Source organism: Geotrypetes seraphini, chromosome 1 (assembly GCF_902459505.1).
Source record: "Geotrypetes seraphini chromosome 1, aGeoSer1.1, whole genome shotgun sequence".
NCBI lineage: Eukaryota > Metazoa > Chordata > Amphibia > Gymnophiona > Dermophiidae > Geotrypetes > Geotrypetes seraphini.
The window spans coordinates 128201170-128228636 of NC_047084.1; the positions used below are offsets into that span (position 1 = coordinate 128201170).

Consider the following 27467-nt stretch of genomic DNA (forward strand, 5'->3'; position numbering starts at 1 on the left):
CGCTGCTACCACCACGGCTGGCGCTAAAAAACACTCCACAGTTTTGTAAAAGGGGGGATAAAATAGAAATACACAGCTTCAACGCTCTAGCTCAGGGGTGCCCAAACGTTTTGGGCTTGCGAGCTACTTTAAAATGACCAAGTCAAAATGATCTACCAACAATAAAATTAAAAAACACAAAGCACACTATACGATGTTAATTATCATTCCTATTCTGGGTTTTTTTCAAAGAGGTCAAGGCAGATGACTCTATGCATTGTCATCTCAGTAACAACCATACAAAAATAGACAAATATACCCCCCTCCCTTTTTATTAAACCACAATAGTAGTTTTTAGCGCAGGGAACTGCGCTAAATGCCCAGCTCTGCTCTCGATGCTCATAGGCTCCCTGCGCTAAAAAACACTATTGCGGTTTAGTAAAAGGGGGCCATAGTGCAAAATATAGACAGCATATATAAATTCAGACACATTTTGATCACTAAATTTAAAATAAAATCATTTTTCCTACCTTGTCTGGTGATTTCATGAGTCTCTGGTTGCACTTTCATCTTCTGATTGTGCATCCAATCTTTCTTCCCTTCTTTCAGCCTGTATGCTTCATTTCCTCCAGACCTCATTCCCTCCCCCAACTTTTTCTTCCTCTCTCCCTGCCCTTTCTTTTTTTTTCTCTCTTGATGCCCCCTTTCTTTTTTTCTGTTTCCCTTCTGTCTCCCTGCCTGCCCCCTTTCTTTCTCCCTACCCTCCACAAAGCTACTGCTGCCACCATCGGGGGAAACAGGCCCCAAAGCCACCACCGCAACCATCGGGGGAAACAGGCCCCAAAGCCACCACCGCAACCATCGGGGGAAACAGGCCCCAAAGCCACCGCTGCAACCATCGGGGGAAACAGGCCCCAAAGCCACTGCCGCGGCTGCCCCAAGCTCTCTTTGCTTCCCCTGACGTCAATTCTGCCGTTGGAGAGGAAGTTCCGCCCAGCCAGGCAGCGATTGGCTGGCCCGAACTTCCTCTCCGACTGCAGCCTTAGGGCGGGTGCACAGCCAGGGCGGACCACCCCCCCCCCCCCCCCGGTATGACACTGAAGACATGGCAGCGGCTCCTCTCACGAATCCCCACCTGCATCGGAAGTCCGATGCAGTCGGGGATCTTGAGAGGAGCCGCCGCTGCATATTTCAACTTTAAAATACAGGTCGCCGCCGCTTCCTCTCACCTCGCCCTCGAGTGAGCGACAGGAGAAAGCGCATGAGCGACGCCACTGAAAATAGTGAGCAATCGCTCATGTGCTCACCTTAGAGGGAACACTGATTAGGAGTATTTAATTTTTTAATTAAATGAATTAAGATAAGGCTATTTTATTATGATAAAGATGAAATGTTTTAAACTTTGCCTGGGGGAGTGTAGGGGGTTACATATCCTATGTGCGTTACAAGTGTTACCAATTGGTGGGAGGGTTTGGGAGGGATGGGGATGGGGGGGTTTAATAATATGCTTAATGATGAATTTTGGGAATAAAGGGAATGGATATTTAATCTATTTATTATTAGAAATTAAGATAGTGCTGGTGTCTAATCATTCTATAATAATTAAAAATGTATATTATTATTGGAATAGATTTTTAGTTGAATGATGGTTAAATTTTTTTCATTAAATGTAAATGGCCTCAATTATATGATCAAGAAAAAGAAAATGTTAGATTTCCTTAAAAAGCAGAACTCTGATGTATATTTCATTCAAGAGACACACTTGTCATTTAATGAATCTAGGAAGCTGGAAGGAGGATGGATTTCAAAATGTTTTTTTTGCTCCAGCAAATGGAAAAAAGGCGGGGGTTGCTATATTAATAAGTAAGAAATGTTTAGCAAATTTTCAGATGGTTGCTGCTGACCCGTTGGGAAGGTGGGTGCATGTCAAAATGAGCATGGGAAATAATACCCTTGATTTGTTTAATCTATATGCTCCTAATTCGAATCAAATGGAGTTTTTTAAAAGTATACAACAATTATTATTACCATTGGCTGCTTCCAATTTGGTAGTGGCTGGAGATTTCAATGCTGTAATGGACCCGATTGTGGATAAAAGTCCAAGTAAAATTATAAAATCATTAGGGTTAGATAATTTGGCTCAATCTTGTGATTTAATAGATATATGGCGTATTCTTCATTTTAATGATCGGGAATTTTCTTTTTGTTCACAAGTTCATAAGTCTTTCTCAAGAATTGATTATATATTTGTTTTAAATAAAATAGCTCAGAAAGTGATTAAAGCCATCATAGATCTGGTGTTTGGATTGAATTACAATTAGATGAACAAGTTGAGGTAAAGCCGATTTGGAGATTTGATAATACTTTGATTGCAGATTTAAATTTTCTTGAAGAGTTTAAATAAAAAATGATTGAGTTTTTTCAATTTAATGATTCTGGTGATATTAATAGTGAGGTGTTATGGGATGCATTTAAAGCAACAATGAGAGGTCATATTATCTCATATTCAGCGCATGTTAGAAAAACTAAAAAACAATGATTTGGAAAAAGAAATTAAAATTCTAGAAAATAAGTTAATTAATAAATGGGAACAAAGTACATTACAAATTTTGTTAAAAGCTAAAGCCAAATATAATGAATTATCTTCAAAGCTTGTTAGGAATGATTTGTTTTATCAGCAAGCTCAGTATTATGGAAATTCAAACAAAGCTGGGAAATTATTAGCAAATTATCTTAAGGCAAAAAAAAGGAAAACAAAGATTGTTGTAATAAAAGATAACAAAGGAGAATCATATACTAAAAATGAGCATATTTTACAACAATTTTTGGCTTTCTATAAGAAATTATATTCTTCAGAGACTTATAGAAACAAAGAACAAGATGGTAGGCAATTTTTAAACTCAATTACCGGACCACAAATTCCTGAGCATATAAAAGGAAGTTTAGAAGAACCTATATCTCTAAAAGAATTAGAAACAGCATTGGGGTCTCTTAGAGCTGGATCCGCTCCAGGTGGTGATGGTTATACAGTAGAATTTTATAAATCATTTCAAATTAACCTTTTACCACATTTGTTAAAGTTATATCAATATCAACTGACTAAAGGTTATATTTCAGGTACTATGGCAGATTCGTTGGTTATTGTTTTGCCAAAGCCAAACAGAGATCCTACTTTGGTTTCAAACTACAGGCCTATTTCATTAATAAATGTGGATGGGAAAATTATTGCTAAATGATTGGCTTTAAGATTGGCAAAAGCTCTCCCTTTTATTATTGATACTCATCAAACAGGATTTGTTGCAAGGAGACATTCTTCTCATAATACTAGATTGGCTTTTCATACCTTAAAATTTAACAAAAAATATGAATGATCCAACTTTCTTGGTCTCTCTAGATGCAGAAAAGGCTTTTGATAGAGTGGAGTGGAATTTTATGTATCGAGCATTAGAAAGGTTTGGGGTGGGATCTGGTTTTATTCAAATGATTCAGATGCTGTATAGCTCTCCTGGTGCAAGATTATACATTAATAATAGTTTATCAGATAGATTTGACTTGCGAAGGGGTGTTAGACAGGGTTGTCCCTTATCTCCATTGCTTTTTGATGTTGTTTTGGAGCCTCTGTTAATTGCTATTAATCAGGCAAGGGAGATACAGGGTATTCCTTATTCAAATTGGGAATATAAACTTTCTGCTTATGCGGATGATAGTCTGCTTTATTTGAGAAATCCAGAGACCACCATTCCATGCTTACTTGAATTGATAGAGAGATTTGGAAAGTTTTCAGGATATAAGATTAATTGGAGTAAGTCTGAAGTTTTCCCACTTAATGTTCATTGTGTCAAGGGATTATTTGATTCTTTTTCCTTTAGCTGGAAAGATGAGGGTTTAAAGTATTTAGGTATCTTTATTAAAAACAATATTGAAGATACAGTAAAGGAGAATGAAAAACTTTTATTGAAAAAAGTAACAGAAATGTGTGAAAAATGGAATCCGTTGCATTTATCATGGTGGGGGAGAGTTCAAACTATAAAAATGATGATATTGCCTGTAGTTTGTTATCAAATGAGTATGATACCGGTTTTTTTTCAGGGGTCCTTCTATAAAAAATTGAATGGTATTCTTACGAAATTTGTTTGGTTGGGTAAAAGACCAAGAATTGTATTAATATCTTTACAAAAATCAATTTCGGAGGGAGGGATAAATTTTCCAAATTTTTATAGGTATCATCAAGCCTATATTCTACGTCAGGGTATGTATTGGATCCTCCCAGAGCTCATGGAGAATGTCCCAGACTGGCGACTCCTGTTTCCTATACATCTGGTGCATTTGCTTAGTATAAAAATACCTAGAAGATATAAAGAGAATAAAATATTGGTAGATACATGGAAAACTTTACGTTATATTAGTAATTTGACACCTATTCCAATTTCTAAATCATTACATCAATCCATTTGGCTGAACTCCAAGATTAAAATTGGCAGATGTCAATTCGGCTGGAAGCAATGGGTTAGTGGAGGTATTTGTACTTTGAATGATATTTTAAATGGTTCGATGCTTAGTTTTTCACAATTGCAACATAAGTATGGTTTAAATAAGACACAACATTTTAGATGGTTGCAGTTGAAGCAAGCTATTCAGGAGGGGTTCCCTGAATGGAAGAATCTTAACAATCAATATAGTTTGGAATTCCTTTGCTTTCAGGCGGATTTCTTGGGTCACCAAGCCGCACAGTGGTATAAATTACTTAATGAATATCTGAATAAAAAAAAGAAAACTGGGTTGAGGGATATTTGGAGCATTGAGATCAAGCACCAAATTTCTGCATCTCAATGGCCACAAATTTGGACTTGGAGATTAAAGTCTACAATGTCGGCATCTATGAGGCAAACATGGTTGTTTTTATTGCATAGAGTGTTTTGGACCCCAGTTCGTTTACAAAACGTAGATACTTCTAGGTCTAATAGATGCTGGCATTGTAATAAGGATGCAGGGACTTTAGATCATTTAATTTATTTCTGTCCTTGTATTAATGCCTTTTGGAAATCAATTTGGCCCCAAATTAATTTGCTATTAGAAAACTTTGTTGCTTTGTCATATGATACAATTTTATTTGGTACTTCAATGAGGTTTAAAGTCAAATTTCAATGTCTAACAATAAATTACTATTAATATTGACAGGAGTTGCCATTCAACATATCACTAGGAATTGGAAAGACTATACAAGACTCAATTATACCTTTTGGTGGAGTTCAATATGTTATATGTATAAGATGGAAAGAGTTCTTGTTTTACAGAATGGGAATTATGATAGGTTTAGAAAGATATGGGGGCCATTGATTGAATATTCAAATGATTAGACCTTTAAATACTTGAAATTTTATAATAAGAAGGGATATAATACATATATGAATGAATTTTATTGATATAGGGAGGGATGGGAGGATGGGATGGGGGGGGGGTAATTTAAAGTATTTAAGGTTTATGGTTAAGAATGTACAAGTGATTTTGTATAGTATAAGATATCATATTGTATACTTGTTAATTGAAGTGAAAATGAATAAAGAATTAAAAAAAAAAAAGAATGAGTGGCCCAACCAAGAGCAACTGAGGTTGGGTTTTGTGCATTTTTGCAAAAAAAATCATGATAATACACTGCTGTGACACTTCCACATGGAACTTTGTCTGTGATGATGATGCCTTCATGATAAGCAAAAATCATCATTTGTTTGACTTTTGATTGAGCTCGTCAATCTTTTTGGTCATGGGGAAGATGGAGCTCTCCACTCGTTTGACTGTGATTTCAGCTCCATGAATACGACTGGGAGGTGTTACCTCATGCTCCCTAAAGTCAAGACATGAGTCCACCAGACTTTGACCTTTTTCCAAAGTTGAAACAACCTATGCGTGGACATCATTTTGCATCTCTGGAAAAACTTTCTTCTGCCGGAACACGAGCCATTCAGCAACTGAACTAAAACAGTGTCTTAGATGGAATAATGAAACTTCCCGGACGTTGGGACTTGGTCATTGCAAAGCAAGGAGACTATATTGAAGGATTGTAAAGAAATACTTGAAAAAAATAAAACATGTAAAAAAAAATAATAATAATTGTGTGCATTATTTATGAAATGACCCTCGTAGTTCCACTATATCTTTTTTGAGATAAGGTGATCAGTGAACTTTCCTTTACTGAAATGCTTCATCATGCTACATATGAGAGCACTGTTCAAGTGTTAGTATAGATACCAGCAAACTCAGAATAATGTGCATAATGTGCTTTGGAAACCTGTTTTCTGTAGGACGTATCTACTGGTGGATCCCAGTGAGCGAGAGGAGCGGGTCCTGGATGGGCTGCTAGTTATCGCCATGAACAAGCACCGTGAGATTTGCACCATCCAGTCCAGCGGTGGGATTATGCTATTGAAAGAGCAGGTAACCCCAACCTTCCATACAGATTTCCATAGCATTAATCGTAGGGTAAAGTTATGTTCTCTGGCTTCCAAGCAGTGTCCACATACTCCAGGGCTGGTTGTGTACACAGTAAAGCATGTTAGGATCCACTCTATAAATAAAGACTTTAATTGGCCTAGGTTGGCTCCACCCATACCATCCCCTAGTCCAGGTACCTCATTGGTCAAGTTCAATACAGGCCATCAGCCCTTTCCCAGAAATCAGTAGCTCAATTGGGTCACTCTGAACTTTTACCTTTAGATATCACGTTGCCCTGCAGCATGAATCCATGTTGGCTAGCCTTGGTCCTTCCTGAACATGCACTGAGTGAGGCTCCAAATAAATAGTGTGATAAAAACATTCAGGCTTCCATGTAGGTCTGTCAGCAAGCTCAGAGAAAGACAACTTCCCGTCTTCCATTTTATCATTAACATCTACCTAATTATTCCCTGTTATCCCAAAATAAGAAATTTAGGGCTAGATTCACTAAGCCCACCGATTAACTTCTGACCCCTTTGTGACCCGATTTCACTCCGGCCCGATTCACTAACCTCTGTCCTGATCATCCTCTGATCCGCGCATGCAAATGAGGGGGAACGGCATTCAAATGCAGGCAGGCAGCTATTCACTGAAAATAAAAGAGGGACACTGACTGGGCTGACCGGTCAAAAATAAGTGACTGCTGAGGACCAGTTGCTCAGGTCCTTTCTGACCGCCCTGCTTCTCTGCCCCGATCTGCGCTCAGTCCCGATCTCCTGCTCTCAAGTTTCAAGTTTAATAATTGTTTTGATTAATCGCTTTGTCGAATTTCAAAGCGATGAACAAATTAAAATTACAATTTCTGGGGATTAATACAAACAGAACAATACATATTAACTTACAATATTAAAAAAAAAAAAAAAAAATTACGAAAACAAACTTAGAACCACAAGGAAAGAAGGGAGATGAAATACAAATCATTATAGGAAAGTAGAACAAAAAAGGGAAAATACAAAATGAATAACAAAAAAACAGTGTAATATAATACAATAAAATATTCTAGACTGCAGTAAGTTTCATCAATTATCAAAAGCGTCTTTAAAGAGAAATGTTTTTAAGTTACTTTTGAATTTCTCAAGATTCTTCTCTTCCCTTAAATAAATTGGAAGGGCGTTCCATAACTGAGGTGCCGTAACAGAAAAAATAAATTGTCGTCTTGTATTGATGACCTTAAGGGATGGAATAGTTAATAAATTCTGTTCATTAGATCTAAGGGTTCTGATTGGAGAATATGGTATCAATAATTTGTAAATAAACGCTGGGGTTTTATTAAGAAGAGTTTTGAAGGTGAGTATGCATAGTTTATATGTTATCCGGTGGGAGACTGGGAGCCATTTTGCGTCTTTTAAAAGAGGTGTTACATGATCAAATTTCTTAGTTTTGGTTATAAGTTTTATGGAAGCGTTTTGAATGATCTGTAATCGTTTTATTTCACTTAAGGAGATTCCTTTAAAAAGGGCATTACAGTAGTCAATCCTGGAGATCACCAATGAATGAATTAGAATGTTAAGTGATTTAGAACATAGGAATTTTGAGATTGATCGAATTGGTCTTAATCTGTAAAAGGTTGTTTTAATAATATTACTATTGTGATCATGAAAATTTAGTTTGTGATCAAAGGTCACCCCTAAAATTTTGGTATTACTAACTAATTGTAGGGGAACATTTTTTATAGAAATGGGAGCAGTGAGGGAGAAATCGTCTTTCCAGGGGAAAAGCATCACATTAGTTTTTTTTATATTGAGTGCTAATCTATTTAATAATAATAATAATAATAACTTTATTTTTATTTAGGTCTAGCCAACGATAAATTTGATCAAGTTTTTCGTTGATCGCTCCGAATCTCTCCTGCCGGGCACCGGAGGGCCAGCGCATGCGTCGGGATCGCTGTAGAGCGATCCGGGCGGTCGGTTGGGGGCGTGATTCCGATCGCCCTCATTTGTATGAGGGCAATTCGTGAATCAGCCCCCTGGACATGGATCGGATCCAATCCGTGCCTTTAGTGAATCTAGCCCTTAGTCCTAACACTCTTAAGTGCATTGATCTAATTGTAAGAGTCCTAAAGCCCAAGAAGTAAAACTTTTTTTTTTCTTAAACCAGGGCAGTGAGTGAAATGTCTGATATAAAACCCTGGAAATTAAGTACTTTTTCCTTATGCATTGGTGATTTTACTCCTTTAATAATGCATGAGAAATCCATAGTTGAACTGGGGGATGATGTGTGTCACATGATCATATTTCCACCAATCAGTTTGTAGCAAGTTAAAAACAGATTGAGGTCACAGTGAGGTGGGGCTGTGTTCTGCCCTGTAGAAAGCAAGGATCAGCCTCTCTTCCCCTGGCAGACCGGAAGAGGGAGCAGGGGACACCCATTGACCCTCGATTGCCCAGTTGCAGAAGAACCCCTGACTGATTTGAATGAGATGGGAAGACAGACAGACAGAATAGGGCCAGAGAAGTTCCCTGGTAATTGGTCACAAGAGGAAACTGCTTGGCTCAACTGAACCATAAGCAGAACTTGGGGGCCTTTTTACTAAAGTTGTGCATCCTGTTTTATATCTCTCTACCATCTGGCACTTAGTACATGCTAAGCTTTAATCACAAGTGGGTGAGGTGAATGTTTGTGAACACTTGATTAAGATCTGTGCTGGTGTGATAGTTTCACCAAGCGGAAACTGTCTCATTTGAAGAATATTCTGGGATTGGAGACAGGTACTTCAAATGCTAGTACTATCCCAGATAGGTTACTGTAATGGTATCTATCTAGGTTTAAAAAACAAAAGGAATTGACCCCAAAATATCCACAAAGAAGAAAATCCAGAGAATACCAAAAAACCTCTGTGGAGTGACGATGTTCCTAAATGGACTTTATTTGAAAGTGTCAAAGTTCCAAAGGTCCACTGAAATCATCCACATAAAAGCCTTAAAGGACCTAGTCCGCTAGGGATACAGGCCCCACACGGTCCGCGTTTCGACAAAAAGTCATCTTCAGGGGTCCCTGGGGGTCCTCTAAAGGTGAATACGTGGGTGAGCCGGAAGTGAGACACTGCTTGCGTTTGCAATAAAGCGTTACAAATGATACAAAACTCAGCTGCCTGGCTACTGGCTGCAGTATCTCGATGCAAACATATTGCACCTATTTTAAAAAGATTGCACTGGTTGCTGATTTTGTTTCGTATTCAATTCAAAGTTTTGAAACTTGCCCAACAAGGTGTTTCTGACATCCTGCCCAATTATTTGGCAAAATGCCTAACACTATATACTCCACTAATCAAAACGCTGGAGTCACAGTTGTGGAGAATATTTTACGATATGTACAGACCAAAAATTCATGCTTCTCTCTAGCTGAACCATTTATGTGGCATGCATTGTCTGGTACCTTATGCTTTTGTAGAAATCTATTGCAATTTGGAAAGTTGCTTAAGACCCGTTTGTTTGTTCAAGCATTTTTAAGCTAATATTCTGCTTCTTGAGTTAATATTTTACTTTCTGAATATCATCTTTTTTGCAGGTTATTAGACTTATGCATAGTAAATGAGCGGTTGAGATGTTATTATCTTATGATTTTCTGCTATTTTTCAATTCAGATTCAGAGCAAATTATAACATTAAGGGGAGCACATCTGCTTAGAAATTATTGCACAAAGAAATATCAAGAATAACATTTATAATAATAATAACAACTTAATTTTTGTATACTGCAATACCACAAGCAGTTTAGAGCGGTTTACAGAGGAAGAGACTGTATACAGACAGCGATGTTACAGAAAAGACTTTCAAATTACATTAGCATGCCAACAGTAGAACTTTAAAACTTTACGAAAAATAATATATAGATTCAGGCTTCTTATTTCTAAAGGAACACTGTTCCACATCTGAACTGCCTGATAAGAAAACGATCATACCAGTTGAATCTTCCTAATTACTCTAAAAGCAGTTGGAAACTGAAGTTTAAAGCTATAGTTACTCCGTGTAGTAAAAAAAATTAGCTGCTTGGAGATGATCCAAATCTGCAACTTTCGGACCCATGTAGACCTGCTCTTTTGTAAAAGCTTATTCATTCTGTGCCCTTTGCATGAGTTTAATCTTTCATGTTTAGGGTGCCTGAATCCAAACTGTGGAATAGTTGGAATGAACGGGAATGCTGGTGATTTCCTTTTTTGCTGGAAGTTCTGCCTGGTGGGATCAACCCCCAGCACAGATTCATTGTCCTGTGCTGATGAACATATGGGGCTCTTTGTGTCATTTTCCACACAGGTCCTGCGCTGCAGTAAGATAGCAGGTGTGAAGGTGACCGAAATCACAGAGCTTATCCAGAAGGCCCTAGAGAATGACAAGAACGTCAGGTGAGGAACTGGAGGTCGTTCTGTAAGGGACCTGGGTTTGGTTCCCAGACCTAGCTCTTCTTACAAACTGGAGAGACACAGGTGAGATTTTTAGCCCAGGGGAGGGAAGCCAGATGTTGCTCCAAAGCAACACTCGCAAGCAGGCCTTGCCTTTAAGTGGAATTTGGGGCCCAGGATGAATCTGCTACAAGAAGTCCTCATTCAAGATGGAGAGGGGGTCCCTCCCTCAGTGATTAAAAAACTGTACCTGAATCCCAGAGAGGGTAAACCTACGCTGAAATCTTCTGATCAGTGTGCGGAGGTGGCAAAAACAAAAAGCAAACAGGGAGCTAGAAATTATTAGAAAAGGGATGGTAAATAGGACCAAGAATATTCTAATGCCTCTGTATCGTCCCATGGTGCATCAATATCTTGAGTATTGTGCACAGTTCCAGTCACTGTATCTCCAAAAAGTTATACAGTGGTACCTCGGAATCCGAATGCCGCAGAACTCGAATGACTTGGAATCCAAACTTGTTTTTGTAGTAAATTTTGTCTTGGAATCCGAACTCTGCTTTGGAATCCGAACGCCCCAGAACTCGAACGACTTGGAATCCAAACTTTTTTTTGTAGTAAATTTTGTTTTGGAATCTGAACTATGCTTTGGAATCCCAACGTCCTGCACATTGTATGTGTGTGTTTGTGCCCCAGAATCTGAATGCTGCTTTGGAATATTTGTTAATATTTTACCTTAATATCCAGTGTATTTCCTGTTAAAATTTGAGTTTGTGGGACCCAGGAACGGATTAATCCAGTTTCTATTATTTTCAATGGGAAAAATTGTCTTGGAACTCGAACGGGGTTCTGGAATGGATTACGTTTGGATTCCAAGGTATCACTGTACACACAACCCCTTCGGAAACAACAAAAGTTCACAAATAACTTTAGGACTGACTCTGAACCAACCCCTGCCTCCTGGACTTCTCCACACCTTACTTTTAAAGCCTGGTCTAGTGGTGCAGGAACGATCTTCCTACGCGCCTTGCCCCATGCAGAACCGTGATCAAAAATGGCTGCCTTGCATTCCAGCTGCAGTCTTACGAGACTGCAGGAACTCACGCTGGAGTAAACAAAACTAGAATGGAAACAATTTCTACAAAGAAAGTGTGGTGGAAACTGCCTCCCACTAGAGTTGGTGGAGGCCAAAAGAGTACCAGAACACAACAAAGCCTACAAAGAAATGAATCTCTCGAGTGGGCTGAGAGCTGGGGAAACTGGGTTCAGATCCTACTGACATACTGGTCTTGAGCAAATTAATTAACCCTCCATTATTTCATAGAAACATAGAAATAGATGGCAGATAAGGGCCACGGCCCATCTAGTCTGCCCATCCCAATGACCCTCCCCTACCTTTCTCTATGAATAGATCCCAGCCCACGTATCTATCCCATTTGGCCTTAAAATTAATAATAATAATAATAATAATAACTTTTATTTTGTATACCGCCATACCCAGAGAGTTCTAGGCGGTTCACAGCAATTAATAATATTACAGAAGAAAATAACATTGGGAATTAACATTTTTTGGAATGAACATGTCATTTAAGTTGACAAGAATTAACATTTTTTGGGGTGTACAGGTCAAAGAAGTTGACAGAATATACAATGGAGTACAATAGGAATATACATGCGTGTACAATAGGAGGGAAAAATACCGGTCGGTGAAGTTAGGCACACTGCTGGCCTCAATAACCTGAAGTGGAAGACTATTCCAGCGATCAACCACCCTTTCAGTGAAAAAGAATTTCCTGGTGTCACCGTGCAGTTTCCCGCCCCTGATTTTCCACGGATGCCCCCTTGTTGCCGCGGGACCCTTGAAAAAGAAGATATCTTCTTCCACCTCGATGTGGCCCGTGAGATACTTGAATGTCTCGATCATGTCACCCCTCTTCGTTCCTCGAGTGAGTACAGCTGCAACTTATCCAGCCGTTCCTCATACGGGAGATCCTTGAGTCCCGAGACCATCCGGGTGGCCTTTTTTTGGACCGACTCCAGTCTCAGCACATCCTTACGGTAATGCGGCCTCCAGAATTGCACACAGTATTCCAGGTGGGGCCTCACCATGGATCTATACAATGGCATAATGACTTCAGGCTTACGGCTGACGAAACTCCTGCGTATGCAACCTATGATTTGCCTTGCCTTGGATGAAGCTTGCTCCACTTGATTGGCAGTCTTCATGTAAAGTCTCAGAGGACAGAGAAATACCTAAATGTAACTCACCTTGAAGTACTGCTACCTCATAAACTATGAAATAAATCCAAAACCCCTTCCCTGATCTGCTGTAGTGATAAAAAAGTATAATCTCTTGCTATGTATCTCATAAGGATAAGGGATTGGGACTTGTACATGGCCTTTTTGTAGTTTTTCAACCATACTCAAAACAGTTTACATACAGGTACTTCAAGCATTTTCCCTGTCTGTCGCGGTGGGCTCAATGTACCTGAGGTGATGGGGGGATTAAGTGACTTGCCCAGGGTCATAAGGAGCACCACAGGGTTTGAACCCACATCCTAAGGATGCTGAGGCTAGAGCTCTAACCACTGCACCATACTGTCCTCCAATGCCATCTTAGAAGTGAGCCAAGTATAGAACAATGAAGCCATTGTGACATCACTGATGAAGTTGGTTCTTATTGGTGGAATGAGGCATTATGACATCAGGGAAAGGAACTAAAGCAGTTTACATACAGGTACTTCAAGCATTTCCCCATCTGTCCCGGTGTGCTGACAATTTATCTAATGTACCTGGGGCAATGGGGGGATTAAGTGACTTGTCCAGGGGTTTGAACTCACAACTTCACCACTGAATTGGCAGTTGGGAGACCTCTTACAGAAAGTTACGCTCTGCTGTTGTTTTAGTGATGAATTGCTGGATTACAGCCCTCAACATCTAATCAGCAAATCTCTTGCCATGTACAGGAAAGAAGGGGGCAAGTGTGGTTTTGTGGAATCCATGCCCAAGCAGTGGATCACAGCTTTCAAGGTGGAGAAGGCCCTAGTGGACATGTCAGATGTGGAGGAGAAAGCTGAAGAGATCCTTTCCAGGGCTGAGACTCCTGCAGAAATGTATCCTTCAGGCTGCCACTTTGCGTTTCTCTCTCGCGGAGGTGCTGAGTTCAGCAGCTGGAGCAGTTCTGTAGGAAAGATTCTTCTTCTCAGGCTCTGGTATTTTGGGCTGCACTGAGTTAGAATTATCCACCTAAGGTATTTATAGGCTTAGCACTTATAATCCCCTTTGATTATCTGCTCCATTGTGTAGATTTATAGAGAGACTTTCATTTTCATGTCTTAATGTATAATCTGCCTATTCTAGTGCAATGTGTCTAGTGGTCCTGAACGACAGGGTTCTATATCCCAACTTACAAGTTGCTTGCAGAAAACTGTCAATCATGTTTTAGCTCCGCCTGCTCCTACTCCATCAGTTTGTTTCTGCAAGCAAGTTGCTCAGAAGTAGTTCTGATCTGTGGTTTTATTACTTTCAGGTATTTTGGGGTCCTCTGCCTGGGAGAAGACGCAGACCCGTGCCACAGAGGTCTGCTGATAGCAGGATCAGCCCTTGGAGACACCTAGCTAGCCAGCCTACTTTTATATTTTTTGAACTCAGGGGCCATCTCCTTCTTAGCTGCTCAAATCTCTGATTTACTCAGGAGCTTCAGTGCAAGCTATTTGGCTCCTTCCCTGATCGGCCACGACTAATAGTAGGCCGGTTGTGTGGTCCTCCCCCCCTTTGTGGCGTGGTTTTCTGGGGGTTGAGGCTCAGTCCGACCAGCAGCCAAAAGACCTAGTTCGTCTAGTGCAGGGGTTGGCAATTCTGGCCCTTGAGAGCCACAGGCAGTTCAGGTTTTCAGGATACCCACAATAAATATGCATGAGATAGATTTGCATCTCAAGGAGGCAGTGCATGCAAATCCATTTCCTACATATTCATTGTGGATATCCTGAAAACCAGATCTGCCTGTGACTCTTGAGGGCTGGAATTGCCTACCCCTGATCTAGTGAATCTGTGAGGCAGAGTTCTTCACTTGTTCCAGCTGAAATCCTATGCTAAGTCAGGCAGGCACCATATGGCATAGTGAACAAGGCTATTCTATTAGCTTATGGAGAAAAATTGGGAGGTTCACCAAAACTCATCTTTGAGAGTTTCTATAGCCAGAGCCTAGGTCTCCTACCTCTAAAACCCCTTTCCCTGCATTTTTTAAACTTTCAGGGAAGTTCCCACAGGCCGTTTTTGCAGCAATTTTAAATTGTCTTTTCCTTTGAAGCTTCCATCTGTTACAAAATCCCTCGATTTTTGCTTAAAATCAACAGGGATGGACCCCACAGTCCTTCTTACCCTTATATCATGGCAGAGTTGTGCTGGATGGCCGGCTGGGGAATATCCAAAGTCTGGGCTATGGTACAAAGGCTACTGGCTCTTTGGGCCATAGAGCCAATCCCAGATGCATACTCGGGCATATACTTCATCATGCCAAAGGAAGACTCAGACAATTGGAGGCTGATTCTAGACTTCAAATTGGTCAGTGCAGCATTGAAGATACTACACTTCTGCATGGAGACCATTTGGTCGGTCATAGTGGCAGTGACACCGGGGAGGGATTTCTCGCTTCCCTTGATCCGACAGAAGCCTATCTTCACATTCTCATCTTCCCAGCCCATATGAGATACCAGTGATTCATGTGCTGGAGCAGAATTTCCAATTCTCCGCTCTCTTCAGCCTGGCCAAAATGAGTAGAGGCCAATTCTGGAACTCAAGTCACTCAGTGCTGTGTTGAAAGTACTGTTTTTTCACAAGAAGAACGTTCGGTCATTGTGGCAGTAGTGCCTGAAAAATTTCTTGCCTCCTGTGACTTGACAGAGGCCTATCTTCACCTTTTTTCTGACTCACAGGAGGTACTTGTGGTTCCATGTGTTGTAGCAGCATTTCCAATTCTCTTTTGGCCTTACCATGGCGCCTCACACCTTTACCAAGATGATGGTGGTGGTAGCAGTGCAGCTACGCAAAGCAGGGATCCAAGTACACCCATATTTGGACGATTGGCTAATCAGGGCCTTGTCCAAGGAAGAGGGCGAACTGGCAGTCTCAAGAGTGTTCCAACTCCTGCAGGACTTCGGATGGATAGCCAACGTCAAGAAGAGTCACTTTGAGTCGACCCATTGCTTGGAGTACCTGGGAGCTCTGTTCGAAATGCCTGTAGGCCAGGTATTTCTTCCTGAGCCATGTAGACAGAGGCTCTAGAAGCAGATATCGGACCTGCTATTGAATCTGGCTCTGGCGTGATATTATCTGCAGGTCCTGGGGTCAGTGGTGGCAGCCATAGAGGTGGTTTGGGGTACACATTAGACCTTGCTGGTCTCCTCAGACAGACTCGCTTCATGGACACCGGGAGCGAGGGACAGCTTACAGTGATGGTTGCAGATAGCGTCCTGAGTAACATAGTAGATGACGGCAGATAAAGACTGTACAGTCCATCCAGTCTGCCCAACAAGATGGCATATGGTGTGATGCGATTATAACACACACATACTTGATTTTGATCTGTCCTTCCGTTTTGGGGGTACAGACCATATTAGTCTTATTCCCTCAACTACTGGAGTTGTTCTCAAAGCCCACTCCAGTCCATCTTGATCTGTCGAACCATAATCGGGGCACAGACCATAAGCAAATTATTAGGTTACTGCATTGGCAGGCAAAACTTCCTTGTTACATTTCTGTTAAAGCTGTATGCCATTGGCCGAGGGCACAGATTCTAACTGCTGCCTTTCAGCATTGACTTCTCAGTCAGAACGAAATGCCTGTGATAAGATAGTACTTGTGTTTAAAAAAATTTGGAAAATTGGGGTGGGATCAGAGATGCTCCAGTCAGGGGTAACCAGGTAGGCTCCCATCTTACTTTTGGACCCAATGTAAGCAGAAAAGATGAACGCTTGCCTCTTTTTGGTTTTTCCTTAACTAGAGCAGGGCTTCTAAACCAGTCTTATGGGCTCCAGGGACAGCACAAATCGGAGAGGGGCTTGAAAGTTCCTGGAGAGACATGGAGGAAGAGGGAGAGGTGGAAGATGAGGATGATGAAGGTGGCATTGATGATCCCACCCTTGCAGTGAGCCAGAATATTGACATGGAAGACATTCCAAGGAAGCAAGAGAAAAACTCTGGTGAGTATTAGCCCGTGTAACGTCCCTTTACTTCTAGCAAAGGAGCATTGGGCAGTGTGTTCGCATCTGTTCCATCCCGCCACTGCTTTCCCTCCTCACTTGCCAGTTTTTCATTCCAGGCAGCCCACCACCATCTTCCCTAAGTCAGTGTGACTGTTGCTGTGTGCTGGCATTTCACCCTGCTTTCTGTCTGGATTCGGCTTCAGCTTGTGATTTCACTTTTCTCTTGCTATTGGAAAGCTGGGGGAAGAGAGTTTATCCCAGGACAAGCAGGCAGGTATTCTCACATATGGGTGACGTCATCGACGGAGCCCAGATGTGGACGCCTCACAAGCAGACTTGCTTGAAGAAACTTGAAGTTTCGAGTCGCCCGCACTGCGCATACACGAGTGCCTTCCCGCCCAGCGCAGGGCGTGTCTCCTCAGTTCTCAATTTTCCGCGGAGCCGAGAAGTCCGTCTTTGATTCTCTGCGTTTAACTTCATTCCTTTGTGCCTTCTCTGAACCGCGGTTTGTATTTTTTTCTTCACGAATCGCTGTTCTTTATTTCTTTTATTTCTAGTTAAAAAATAATAATGATTTTTCAATTTTCCGACCGTTTGCCGGGGCAGGCCGTTCGGCCACAGCCCAAGAGCATCGCTCTTGCGGTGACTATTTTTCCTCCCTTTGACTGAGATTCCTCCTGCTTCTACTGCTTCCACCTCGAGCCTCATCAGACCTTCGTTGTTTGCAGCAGCTCTCTCTTCGACGACACCTGCTGTATCTTCCCCTGTTTCCTCAGGTCAGATAGCTCAGCAGAAAGTTCCAGCGGTGGTGCTCAAAGTGCCTAAGACTTCTAAGTCGAAGCACATTTGCACTGCCTCGGTGGGATCTCCAGCCAAAGCAAGGTGGTCCGGTATCAGACGCGGATCCATCCTTGACGGCTTCTTTCCAGACCATGTTGGAGAAGCAATTCATTCAGTTCCTTACTAATATGGGGCCAAAGCTTCTTCCTTTCATCCAGCCTGGGCATTCAGCAGACTCCTGCGAGGTCAAGCTGCTTCCTTTGCCTCAGTCTGAGCTTACACACTCTTTGCAGGGAGCAGAGTCTCTGCGAGTGTCTGGTCTGGCATCCAAGCACGTGAAGCAAGGAGCAGATTCTTTGCGAGTGCCTCGATGGGAATCCTCACACTCTATACAAGGAGCAGAGTCTTTGGGAGTGCATCGAGGTTCCTCCATCAAGCCTCTGGAGCTTCAATCTACAGCTTCTAGTCCAATTCATACATTGGCATCAGCTGCCCTCGTCTCCGAGGCGAAGTCTCCTCGATCCTCGAGATCAAGTTCCAGACACAGTTCTCACAGATGTTTGAGGCCTTCATCGAGGCATCCTTCCAGGCATAGTTCTTCTCACGACAGACCATCTTCCTCGAAGCCTCGATCTACTCCAACCTCGACCAGACCACCGACTCCTCGCTTGAGGTCTCCGATGCTGGACCTCGAGGAGATCCCGGTTTCGATTGCCTCGTCCCAAGTCACCAGGTTTCTTTGATGCCTTTTTCCCTGCTGAAGCTTCATCTTCAACATAGGCTACCTCGATGTCCTCGAGTCCTTCTCGAGGCAAAGCATTGGCAGATCAGCTATCTTTCTCGTCTTTCCTGTGTCAGATGGCTGTAGACTTGGATATTCAATTAGATACTGGCTCCAAATACTCTAAGGAGTATCTAGAAGTCATGCATCTTCCTCAACTTCCGGCAGAGTCTCTTAAGCTTCCACTTCATAAGCTTTTGAATCAGACTTTTGATCGTTGCATGGAAACACCTTTTTCCATACCAGCTGTTCTAGGAAAATTGGACTCTAGGTATAAGACTGTGCATCGCAAAGGGTTTGACAACTCAGTTATCTCATCAATCCCTGCTCATCGAGTCCTCCTTGAAGTGGTCCCATCCTTCCAAGGTTTACGCCACCGTCTCTCCTGGAAGGGAAGGGAAAATTATGGACAAATTCGGACGTCGCATCTACCAGAATGCTATGATGTCCTCTAAAGTCCTCAATTATAATTTTCAATTCATCACTTACTTTGAATTCCTTATTTCTCTATTACCAAAGTTTTTGAATTATTTGGATACCCAAATGCATTTTGAGTTTCAGGAAGTCATTACTTCTTTATCTCAACTACGTTTGCATCTCCTCCAATCATCTTATGATGCCTTCGAGTTATCTGCCCGAGCGGCTGCTTGCTCTGTAGCTATGCGTCGTCTTGCCTGGCTTCATACCATTGACATGGACCCTAATCTTCAGGACCACTTAGCTAACATTCCTTGTGAGGGCAGCAACCTCTTCGATGAATCCATTGAGGCAGCCACCAAGAAATTATCTGACCATGAAAAATCCTTTGCTTCTATAGTCAGACCTAAGCCAAAGCCAGCTCCTGCCAAACCTGCACGCCCTGCTCTTATCTATGAAAGGCGTTTTGCTCCGAAGCTGGCTCCTTATACTCGCCCTCCTCTGAAAAAACAGCAACCTCAGAAACAACAGAAACCCCAACCTTCTGCTGCACCTAAGGCTTCTCAGCCTTTTTGACTGTTTACAACAGAGCATAACTTCCACCATTCTGTCTCTGTCTCCTTTTCCCCCATAGGAGGTCATCTCCATCATTTTTACAACCGATGGACGATAATTATATCCGACCTCTGGGTGCTTACCATCATCAGGGAAGGATACTCTCTTCATTTCACTCAGGTTCTACCAGAGCTTCCTCCAAGAGAGTATCCTTCCAATCCATCCCAGACCGCCCTTCTTCTTCAGGAAGCTCAAGCTCTGCTTCATCTCCATGCCATCGAACCAGTTCCCTTGGAACAGCAGAACAGGGATTTTTACTCCCGTTACTTCCTTGTTCCGAAGAAGACGGGCGATCTGTGGCCCATTCTGGATTTCAGGGCTCTCAACAAATTTTTAGTCAAAGAAAAGTTTTGAATGTTGTCCGTGGCATCCCTTTATCCCCTTCTCAAGCAGAATGACTGGTTATGCTCTCTGGATCTCAAGGAGGCCTACACTCGTATCCCCATTCATCCGGCCTCCCATCAATACCTCGGATTTCGGGTGGGGAATCTGCATTATCAATACAGAGTACTACCCTTCGGCCTGGCCTCATCTCCCGGAGTGTTCACCAAGCGCCTGGTAGTGGTAGCAGCAGCTCTATGAAACCATGGTCTTCAGGTATTTCCCTACCTCGACGACTGGCTCATCAAAGATTCCACATCTCAAGGGGTTATTGTAGCGACCCAACGGACTACCTGGTTCCTACAAAGTTTGGGATTCAAAATCAACTTTTCCAAATCTCAGCTTCAGCCCTCACAGAATCTACAATTCATTGGAGCTGTTCTGGACAGTGTCAAACTCAGAACATTCCTTCCACAACAACGCCTGGAAGCTCTTCTTCAACTCTGTCATACAGTGTCTTCCCGCTCTTCCATCTCAGCGAGACACATGATGGTACTTCTGGGTCACATGGCCTCCGCAGTACACATGACTCCTTTTGCCAGACTTCACCTCAGAATTCCTCAGTGGACTCTGGCAACTCAGTGGACGCAAGTTTGCGACCCTCCTTAGACACATTTCAGTCGCTCCTTCCTTGAAGAAGTCTCTCCGTTGGTGGATGCTCTCTTCCAATCTTTCCAGAGGCTTGCTTTTTCAAAACGCCCCCTCATCAGAAGGTCCTCACGACAGACTCTTCTACCTACGCTTGGGGTGCTCATCTCGATGGTCTCCGTACTCAAGGCCGCTGGATCAGTACGGATAGTCAATGTCACATAAATCTGTTGGAACTCAGAGCGATTTTCAAGGCTTTCGATGCTTTTCAACATCTTCTTCACGGCCAGATAGTCCTCATCCGGACGGACAACCAAGTCGCCATGTATTATGTCAACAAACAGGGAGGGTCGGGATCTGCCTCCCTTTGTCAAGAAGCTCTGAAGGTTTGGGACTGAGCAATCCGCCACAACACCTTCTTCAAAGCTGTCTACATTCAAGGGGCGAAGAATTGCTTGGCGGACAACTTGAGTCGTCTTCTGCAACCTCATGAATGGACACTCCATTCCTCACCTTTTCATCACATTTTTTCACAGTGGGGAACCCCTCAGATAGACCTCTTTGCAGCTCTCCACAACTTCAAACTGCCTCAGTTCTGCTCCAGGATATACTCTCCTCAGTGCCTCGAGGCAGATGCTTTTCTTCTGGAATGGAAGCATCTCTTCCTCTACGCATTCCCTCCATTTCCTCTCATTCTCAAGACTCTGGTCAAGTTGAAGAACGATCATGCCACCATGATTCTAATCGCTCCTCGGTGGCCAAGACAACCTTGGTATTCCCTTTTACTTCAACTCAGCACCAGGGAGCCATACCTTCTACCAGTTTTTCCTTCTCTGCTTACACAGTCAAGGATCTCTGCTTCATCCTAACCTGCAGTCTCTACACCTGACAGCTTGGTACCTTTCAACATAACTCCTCTTCAGTTTTCTCAATCTGTAAGAGATGTTTTAGAAGCTTCTAGGAAGCCTACAACTAGACAATGCTATCACCAAAAGTGGACTACATTTTCTACATGGAGTTTTCTCATCACAAGGAGCCTCAGCATTCCTCCTTATCTTCTGTTTTGGACTACCTTTTGCACTTATCCAATTTTGGCCTCGAGTCTACATCTATCGAGTCCATCGCAGTGCTATTGCGGCTTTCCATCAGCCTATTGAAGGGAAATCCCTCTCTGCTCATCCGGTGTTTCCAAATTCATGAAAGTACTCTTCAATGTTAAACCTCCTCTCAAACCGCCTCCTGTGGTTTGGGACCTCAATGTTGTCCTTACTCAACTCATGAAGCCTCCATTTGAACCAATTGATAAGGCTCATCTGAAGTATCTCACTTGGAAAGTGGTGTTTCTCATAGCCCTCACTTCTGCTCGAAGAATCAGTGAGCTGCAAGCTTTAGTTGCTGACCCACCATCACTGTGTTCCATCATGACAAGGTGGTTCTTCATACTCATCTTAAATTCCTCCCTAAAGTGGTCTCGGAATTTCATCTCAACCATTCCATTGTTCTTCCAGTGTTTTTTCCCAAGCCTCATTCTCATCCTGGGGAATCTGCTCTTCATACTCTGGACTGTAAACGTGTTTTGGCCTTCTACTTGGAACCAAACCACACAGAATTGCTCCTCAACTTTTTGTTTCCTTCGATCCAAATAAGTTGGACCATCCTATTTCTAAGCGTGCCATCTCCAACTGGATGGCGTCTTGTATCTCTTTTCTGCTATGCCCAGGCTGGATTACCCCTTCACAGTAAAGTCACAGCCCATAAAGTTAGAGCTATAGCAGCCTCAGTAGCTTTCCTCAGATCTACACCTATTGAGTAAATTTGTAGAGCTGCTACTTGGTCCTCGGTTCATACCTTCCCTTCTCACTATTGTTTGGATACTTTCTCCAGACAGGATGGACAGTTTGGCCAAAAAGTATTACAAAATTTATTCTCCCAAATTGCAAACACTCCCACCATCCCATTCTGGTTAGCTTGGAGGTCACCCATATGTGAGCATACCTGCCTGCTTGTCCTGGGATAAAGCACAGTTACTTACCATAACAGGTGTTATCCAGGGACAGCAGGCAGCTATTCTCACAACCCACCCACCTCCCCTGGTTGGCTTCTCTGCTAGGTATCTGAACTGAGGAGACGCGCCCTGCGCTGGATGGGAAGGCACTCGCGTATGTGCGGTGCTGGCGATTCGAAACTTCGAGTTTCTTCAAGCATGTCTGCTTGTGAGGCATCCGCATCCAGGCTCCGTCGATGACGTCACCCATATGTGAGAATAGCTGCCTGCTGTCCCTGGATAACACCTGTTACGGTAAGTAACTGTGCTTTTTCTCCCCTGGGAGATGTATAATAAGCCTTGTACTCTGGTTTCTCACGTAGATGATGTGATTATACTGTCTGACAGTGAAGAGGACGAGGTCATCATTTTAGAACCAGAGGAATCCAGGTAACTAAGGGGAGCGTACAGTTTTGCTTCCCAATGCAATAACTAAGCTGCATGCAAAATCAGGCTGAGCCAACTGAAACCGGTTGCTTTGATTCTGGCCCAAAGTCTGTGGGTTAGGTTTGGCTAGAACTGAAATATTGTGCCTGCACCCCTCCCCCCTTCTACCCCGAGCCGCTCCTGAGCATCAGTAGGCCTACCTTAACAAGCCCTAATCGAGTCAGAAAAGAATCCTACTTTTTTTTTAAAATATATATATATATATAAAACTTTATTTATTAAATTTTCATAATATAAAACAGCCAAATACAATACAGGAAACTAACTCAAAAGCAGAAAAGTAAACATCATACCATCCCCCAGATCAACAAGAAAATCAAAACAAGGTAGAGTGTTGTCTCCATCATAAATACAGGTCCCAAATCGTAAAATAGTGTATTCTGCTTTAATGCAGTCAGGTTGAACGTGCAGCCCGGATGGGGGGATTACTGCGTCACATTCTTGCCCGAAATGCAATCAGGCTCACGCATCTTTGAGTCACATGTTTTGGGCCTGCCCCGCAATCCAACAGTTTTGGAGACATCTTGGCCTATATACCACATCGCTTTGGGGAAGGCGATGGCTTCCGCAACCGAGGGCATTATTTGGATTTTATAATATAGCCTCGCCCAAACCCAGGGGAATGTCAGCATTTATCTTCAGAGCCCTTTTGATGGGGAAAAAAAGCCATTCTCATCAACTGGCTCTCCCGTGATCCCCCGTCATATGCACAATGGAGATCCCTAATGGTAGTGCACGCAACACTGAAGAGATGCATGGTGGGAGGCTTGACTCTTGGTCCGGGTTGCAAATTTTGTCAGGTGTGGGAGCACTTCTGGCAGGACCTCACACCGCATGCTCGAAGTAGACTATTGAATCTTTAAGATTTTATTCCCACTCTCAGCTGTTGGACTGGCCATGTATTCTTGGGAAGGGGGGGATGGGAGGGGAACTGATTATATTGCTGAAAATGTTATTTCCTAAATGGTACTACTGTTTGTATTTGCTTCTTACTGTTGGAATAATAAAAATCATTTAAACATAATGCAGTCAGGTTGGACATCAATTGCAAATAATCCAAACGAGAGGCACCCTGCGAGTATGCCAGGATTGTGTCAGGGCGAGCCTGGTGGCTTTGAAAACATAGGCTGCCAGTTTCTGCTCAGGTGGTGTCAAACCAGGAACTCCCACATTTAGTAAACAACAACCCACTCGCTGCCAGTAAAGTCACACTCCAGGGCAGGTCCACCAGATATGTATGAAATCCCCCTCCTCCGCTCCCCACAATTTCGCCAGCAGCGATCAGTATCCACATGGAAAAAAATCCTCTCTGTACATTTTTAAACCGTTCTCTCTAATTAAGGGATAACATTGATTTAAATAACCGCCTATATACAGAGTCCCAACGAGGTAGCCCCCCTCCCCCCCAAAATGCCCCATTCCATTGTGTTTTATAAGGATCTATAGGCGATTCTCTTTTTAATAAGGTCCTGCCAATCAAACCTCATCAACTTCTTTGACTGGGTAACAAAAAGACTGGACGAAGGAGATTCACTAGACATAGTGTACCTGGACTTCAGTAAAGCTTTTGACAGCGTCCCACACCGCAGACTGTTAAACAAGATGAAATCGATGGGGTTAGGAGAGACTCTGACGGCATGGGTCAATGATTGGCTGAGTGGCAGACTTCAGAGGGTGATGGTTAACGGTACTTTCTCTGAGACATCGGAGGTGACCAGCGGGGTGCCGCAGGGCTCGGTCTTGGGTCCGCTCCTCTTCAACATATTCATAGGAGATCTGACTCAAGGGCTTCAAGGTAAAGTAACATTATTCGCCGACGACGCCAAACTATGTAATATGGTAAGCGAGGACAATCTACAAGATATTATGGCGCAGGACCTGCGTACATTGGAATGCTGGTCCTCAACCTGGCAGCTGGGCTTCAATGCTGGAAAGTGTAAGGTCATGCACCTGGGTAGCAGAAACCCATGCAGAACTTATACCTTGAACGGGGAGACCTTGACCAGCACTACAGCAGAACGAGATTTAGGAGTAATCATTAGTGCAGACATGAAATCTGCCAATCAGGTGGAGAAGGCTTCCTCAAGGGCAAGACAGATGCTGGGTTGCATCCGTAGAAGTTTCGTCAGCAGAAAGCCTGCAGTCATAATGCCATTATACAGGACCATGGTGAGACCTCATCTGGAATACTGCGTGCAATTCTGGAGGCCACATTATCGCAAAGACGTGCAGAGGGTCGAGTCGGTCCAGAGGATGGCCACCAGAATGGTCTCAGGGCTTAAAGGTCTCTCGTACGAGGCAAGACTAAACAATTTGCAGCTCTACACTCTCGAGGAACGCAGGGAGAGGGGAGACATGATTGAGACGTTTAAATACGTCACCGGACGTATAGAAGTGGAAGATAACATTTTCCTTCTCAGAGGCCCCTCAACCACAAGGGGGCACCCGCTCAAACTCAAGGGCGGAAAATTTCACGGCGACACCAGAAAGTATTTCTTCACGGAGCGAGTGATTGATCAATGGAACAAGCTTCCAGTACAGGTGATCGAGGCCAGCAGCGTGCCAGATTTTAAGAATAAATGGGACACCCATGTGGGATCCCTAAGTGGGTCAGGGTAAAACATTGTATAGTATTAAGGGGAGGGTCTATAGAGTGGGCAGACTTGATGGGCCTTGGCCCTTTTCTGCCGTCATCTTTCTATGTTTCTATGTTTCTATGTTCTAATATACTTAAGAAACTCCCTGCCCAAAGAGCTTGTTCAAGCCAGGTCTCCCCCAAGGACAACTCCCAAAAAGCCCATTGAAATAAGAAAATCCACAGACGCGTATACCGAAAAGAATCCCAATCCGATCAAGCCAAATTCCTCTTGCAAATCTTGAAAGGGATGCATCTGCATATTTTCCCAAAGTTGTCCCAACGTACGGAGGCCCGCAGGAATCTACTTACTACGAATCACCCCCTCTCGAGTGGGTGCTCACCTGGGTAGTAGCGATCATCAAATGGTTTGGTTTGATATAATGGCTAAAGTAGAGAGCGGCCGCACGATACTTAAAGTCCTAGATTTCAAACGTACGGACTTTAATGCAATGGGAAAGTACCTGAAGAAAGAGCTGTTAGGATGGGAGGACATAAGAGAAGTGGAAAGACAGTGGTCTAAGCTGAAAGGAGCGATAAAAATGGCTACGGACCTTTATGTGAAGAAAATCAATAAAAACAAGAGAAAAAGGAAGCCGATATGGTTCTCCAACCTAGTGGCTGAGAAAATAAAGGCGAAAGAGTTGGCGTTCATGAAATAGAAAAAAACCCAAGAAGAGGAGAGCAGAAAGGACTACAGGAGGAAACTGAAAGAAGCCAAGAGAGATACGTTTGGTGAAGGCACAGGCGGAAGAACAAATGGCTAAAAATGTAAAAAAGGGAGATAAAAATTTTTTCTGATATATTAGTGAAAGGAGGAAGATAAAAAATGGAATTGCTAGGCTAAAAGATGCTGGGAACAAATATGTGGAGAGTGATGAGGAGAAAGCAAATGTGCTAAACAAATACTTCTGTTCTGTGTTCACAGAAGAAAATCCTGGAGAAGGACCGAGATTGTCCGGCAAAGTTACACGAGAAAATGGAGTAGATTCTGCGCCGTTCACGGAGGAGGGTGTTTATGAGCAATTTGAAAAACTGAAGGTGGACAAAGCGATGGGACCAGACGGGATCCATCCCAGGATACTAAGGGAACTCAGAGAGGTTCTGGCGAGTCCTATTAAAGACTTGTTCAACAAATCTCTGGAGACGGGAGTGATTCCTGGGGATTGGAGGAGAGCGGATGTGGTCCCTATTCATAAAAGTGGTCACAGGGATGAAGCAGAAAACTACAGGCCGGTGAGCCTCACTTCAGTTGTTGGAAAAATAATGGAAGTGTTGCTGAAAGAAAGGATAGTGTACTTCCTTGAATCTAATGGGTTACAGGATCCGAGGCAACATGGCTTTACAAAAGGTAAATCATGCCAAACGAACCTGATTGAATTTTTTGATTGGGTGACCAGAGAACTGGATCGAGGGCATATGCTAGATGTAATTTACTTGGATTTCAGCAAAGCCTTTGATACAGTTCCTCATAGGAGGCTGTTGAACAAACTTGAAGGGCTGAAGTTAGGACCCAAAGTGGTGAACTGGGTCAGAAACTGGCTGTTGGACAGACGCCAGAGGGTGGTGGTTAATGGAAGTCGCTCGAAGGAAGGAAAGGTGACTAGTGGAGTCCCTCAGGGTTCGGTGCTGGGGCCAATCCTGTTCAATATGTATGTGAGTGACATTGCTGAAGGGTTAGAAGGAAAAGTGTGCCTTTTTGCAGATGATACCAAGATTTGTAACAGAGTAGACACCAAAGAGGGAGTGGAAAATATGAAAAAGGATCTG

The 27467-nt window shown here is 42.9% G+C and overlaps 1 protein-coding gene across 2 annotated transcripts in view; it reads left to right on the forward strand.

Annotated features, from left to right (window-relative positions):
• Positions 1-27467, forward strand: part of EXOSC9 (exosome component 9) — a 73617-nt gene that overhangs the window by 27585 nt on the left and 18565 nt on the right. For both annotated transcript variants that reach the window (XM_033938350.1, XM_033938340.1), the window contains exons 7-11: positions 6279-6411; positions 10724-10812; positions 13773-13919; positions 16813-17006; positions 22939-23005. In XM_033938350.1, coding sequence (XP_033794241.1) covers positions 6279-6411; positions 10724-10812; positions 13773-13919; positions 16813-17006; positions 22939-23005 — 630 coding nt within the window. The remainder of the gene's footprint in view (positions 1-6278; positions 6412-10723; positions 10813-13772; positions 13920-16812; positions 17007-22938; positions 23006-27467) is intronic.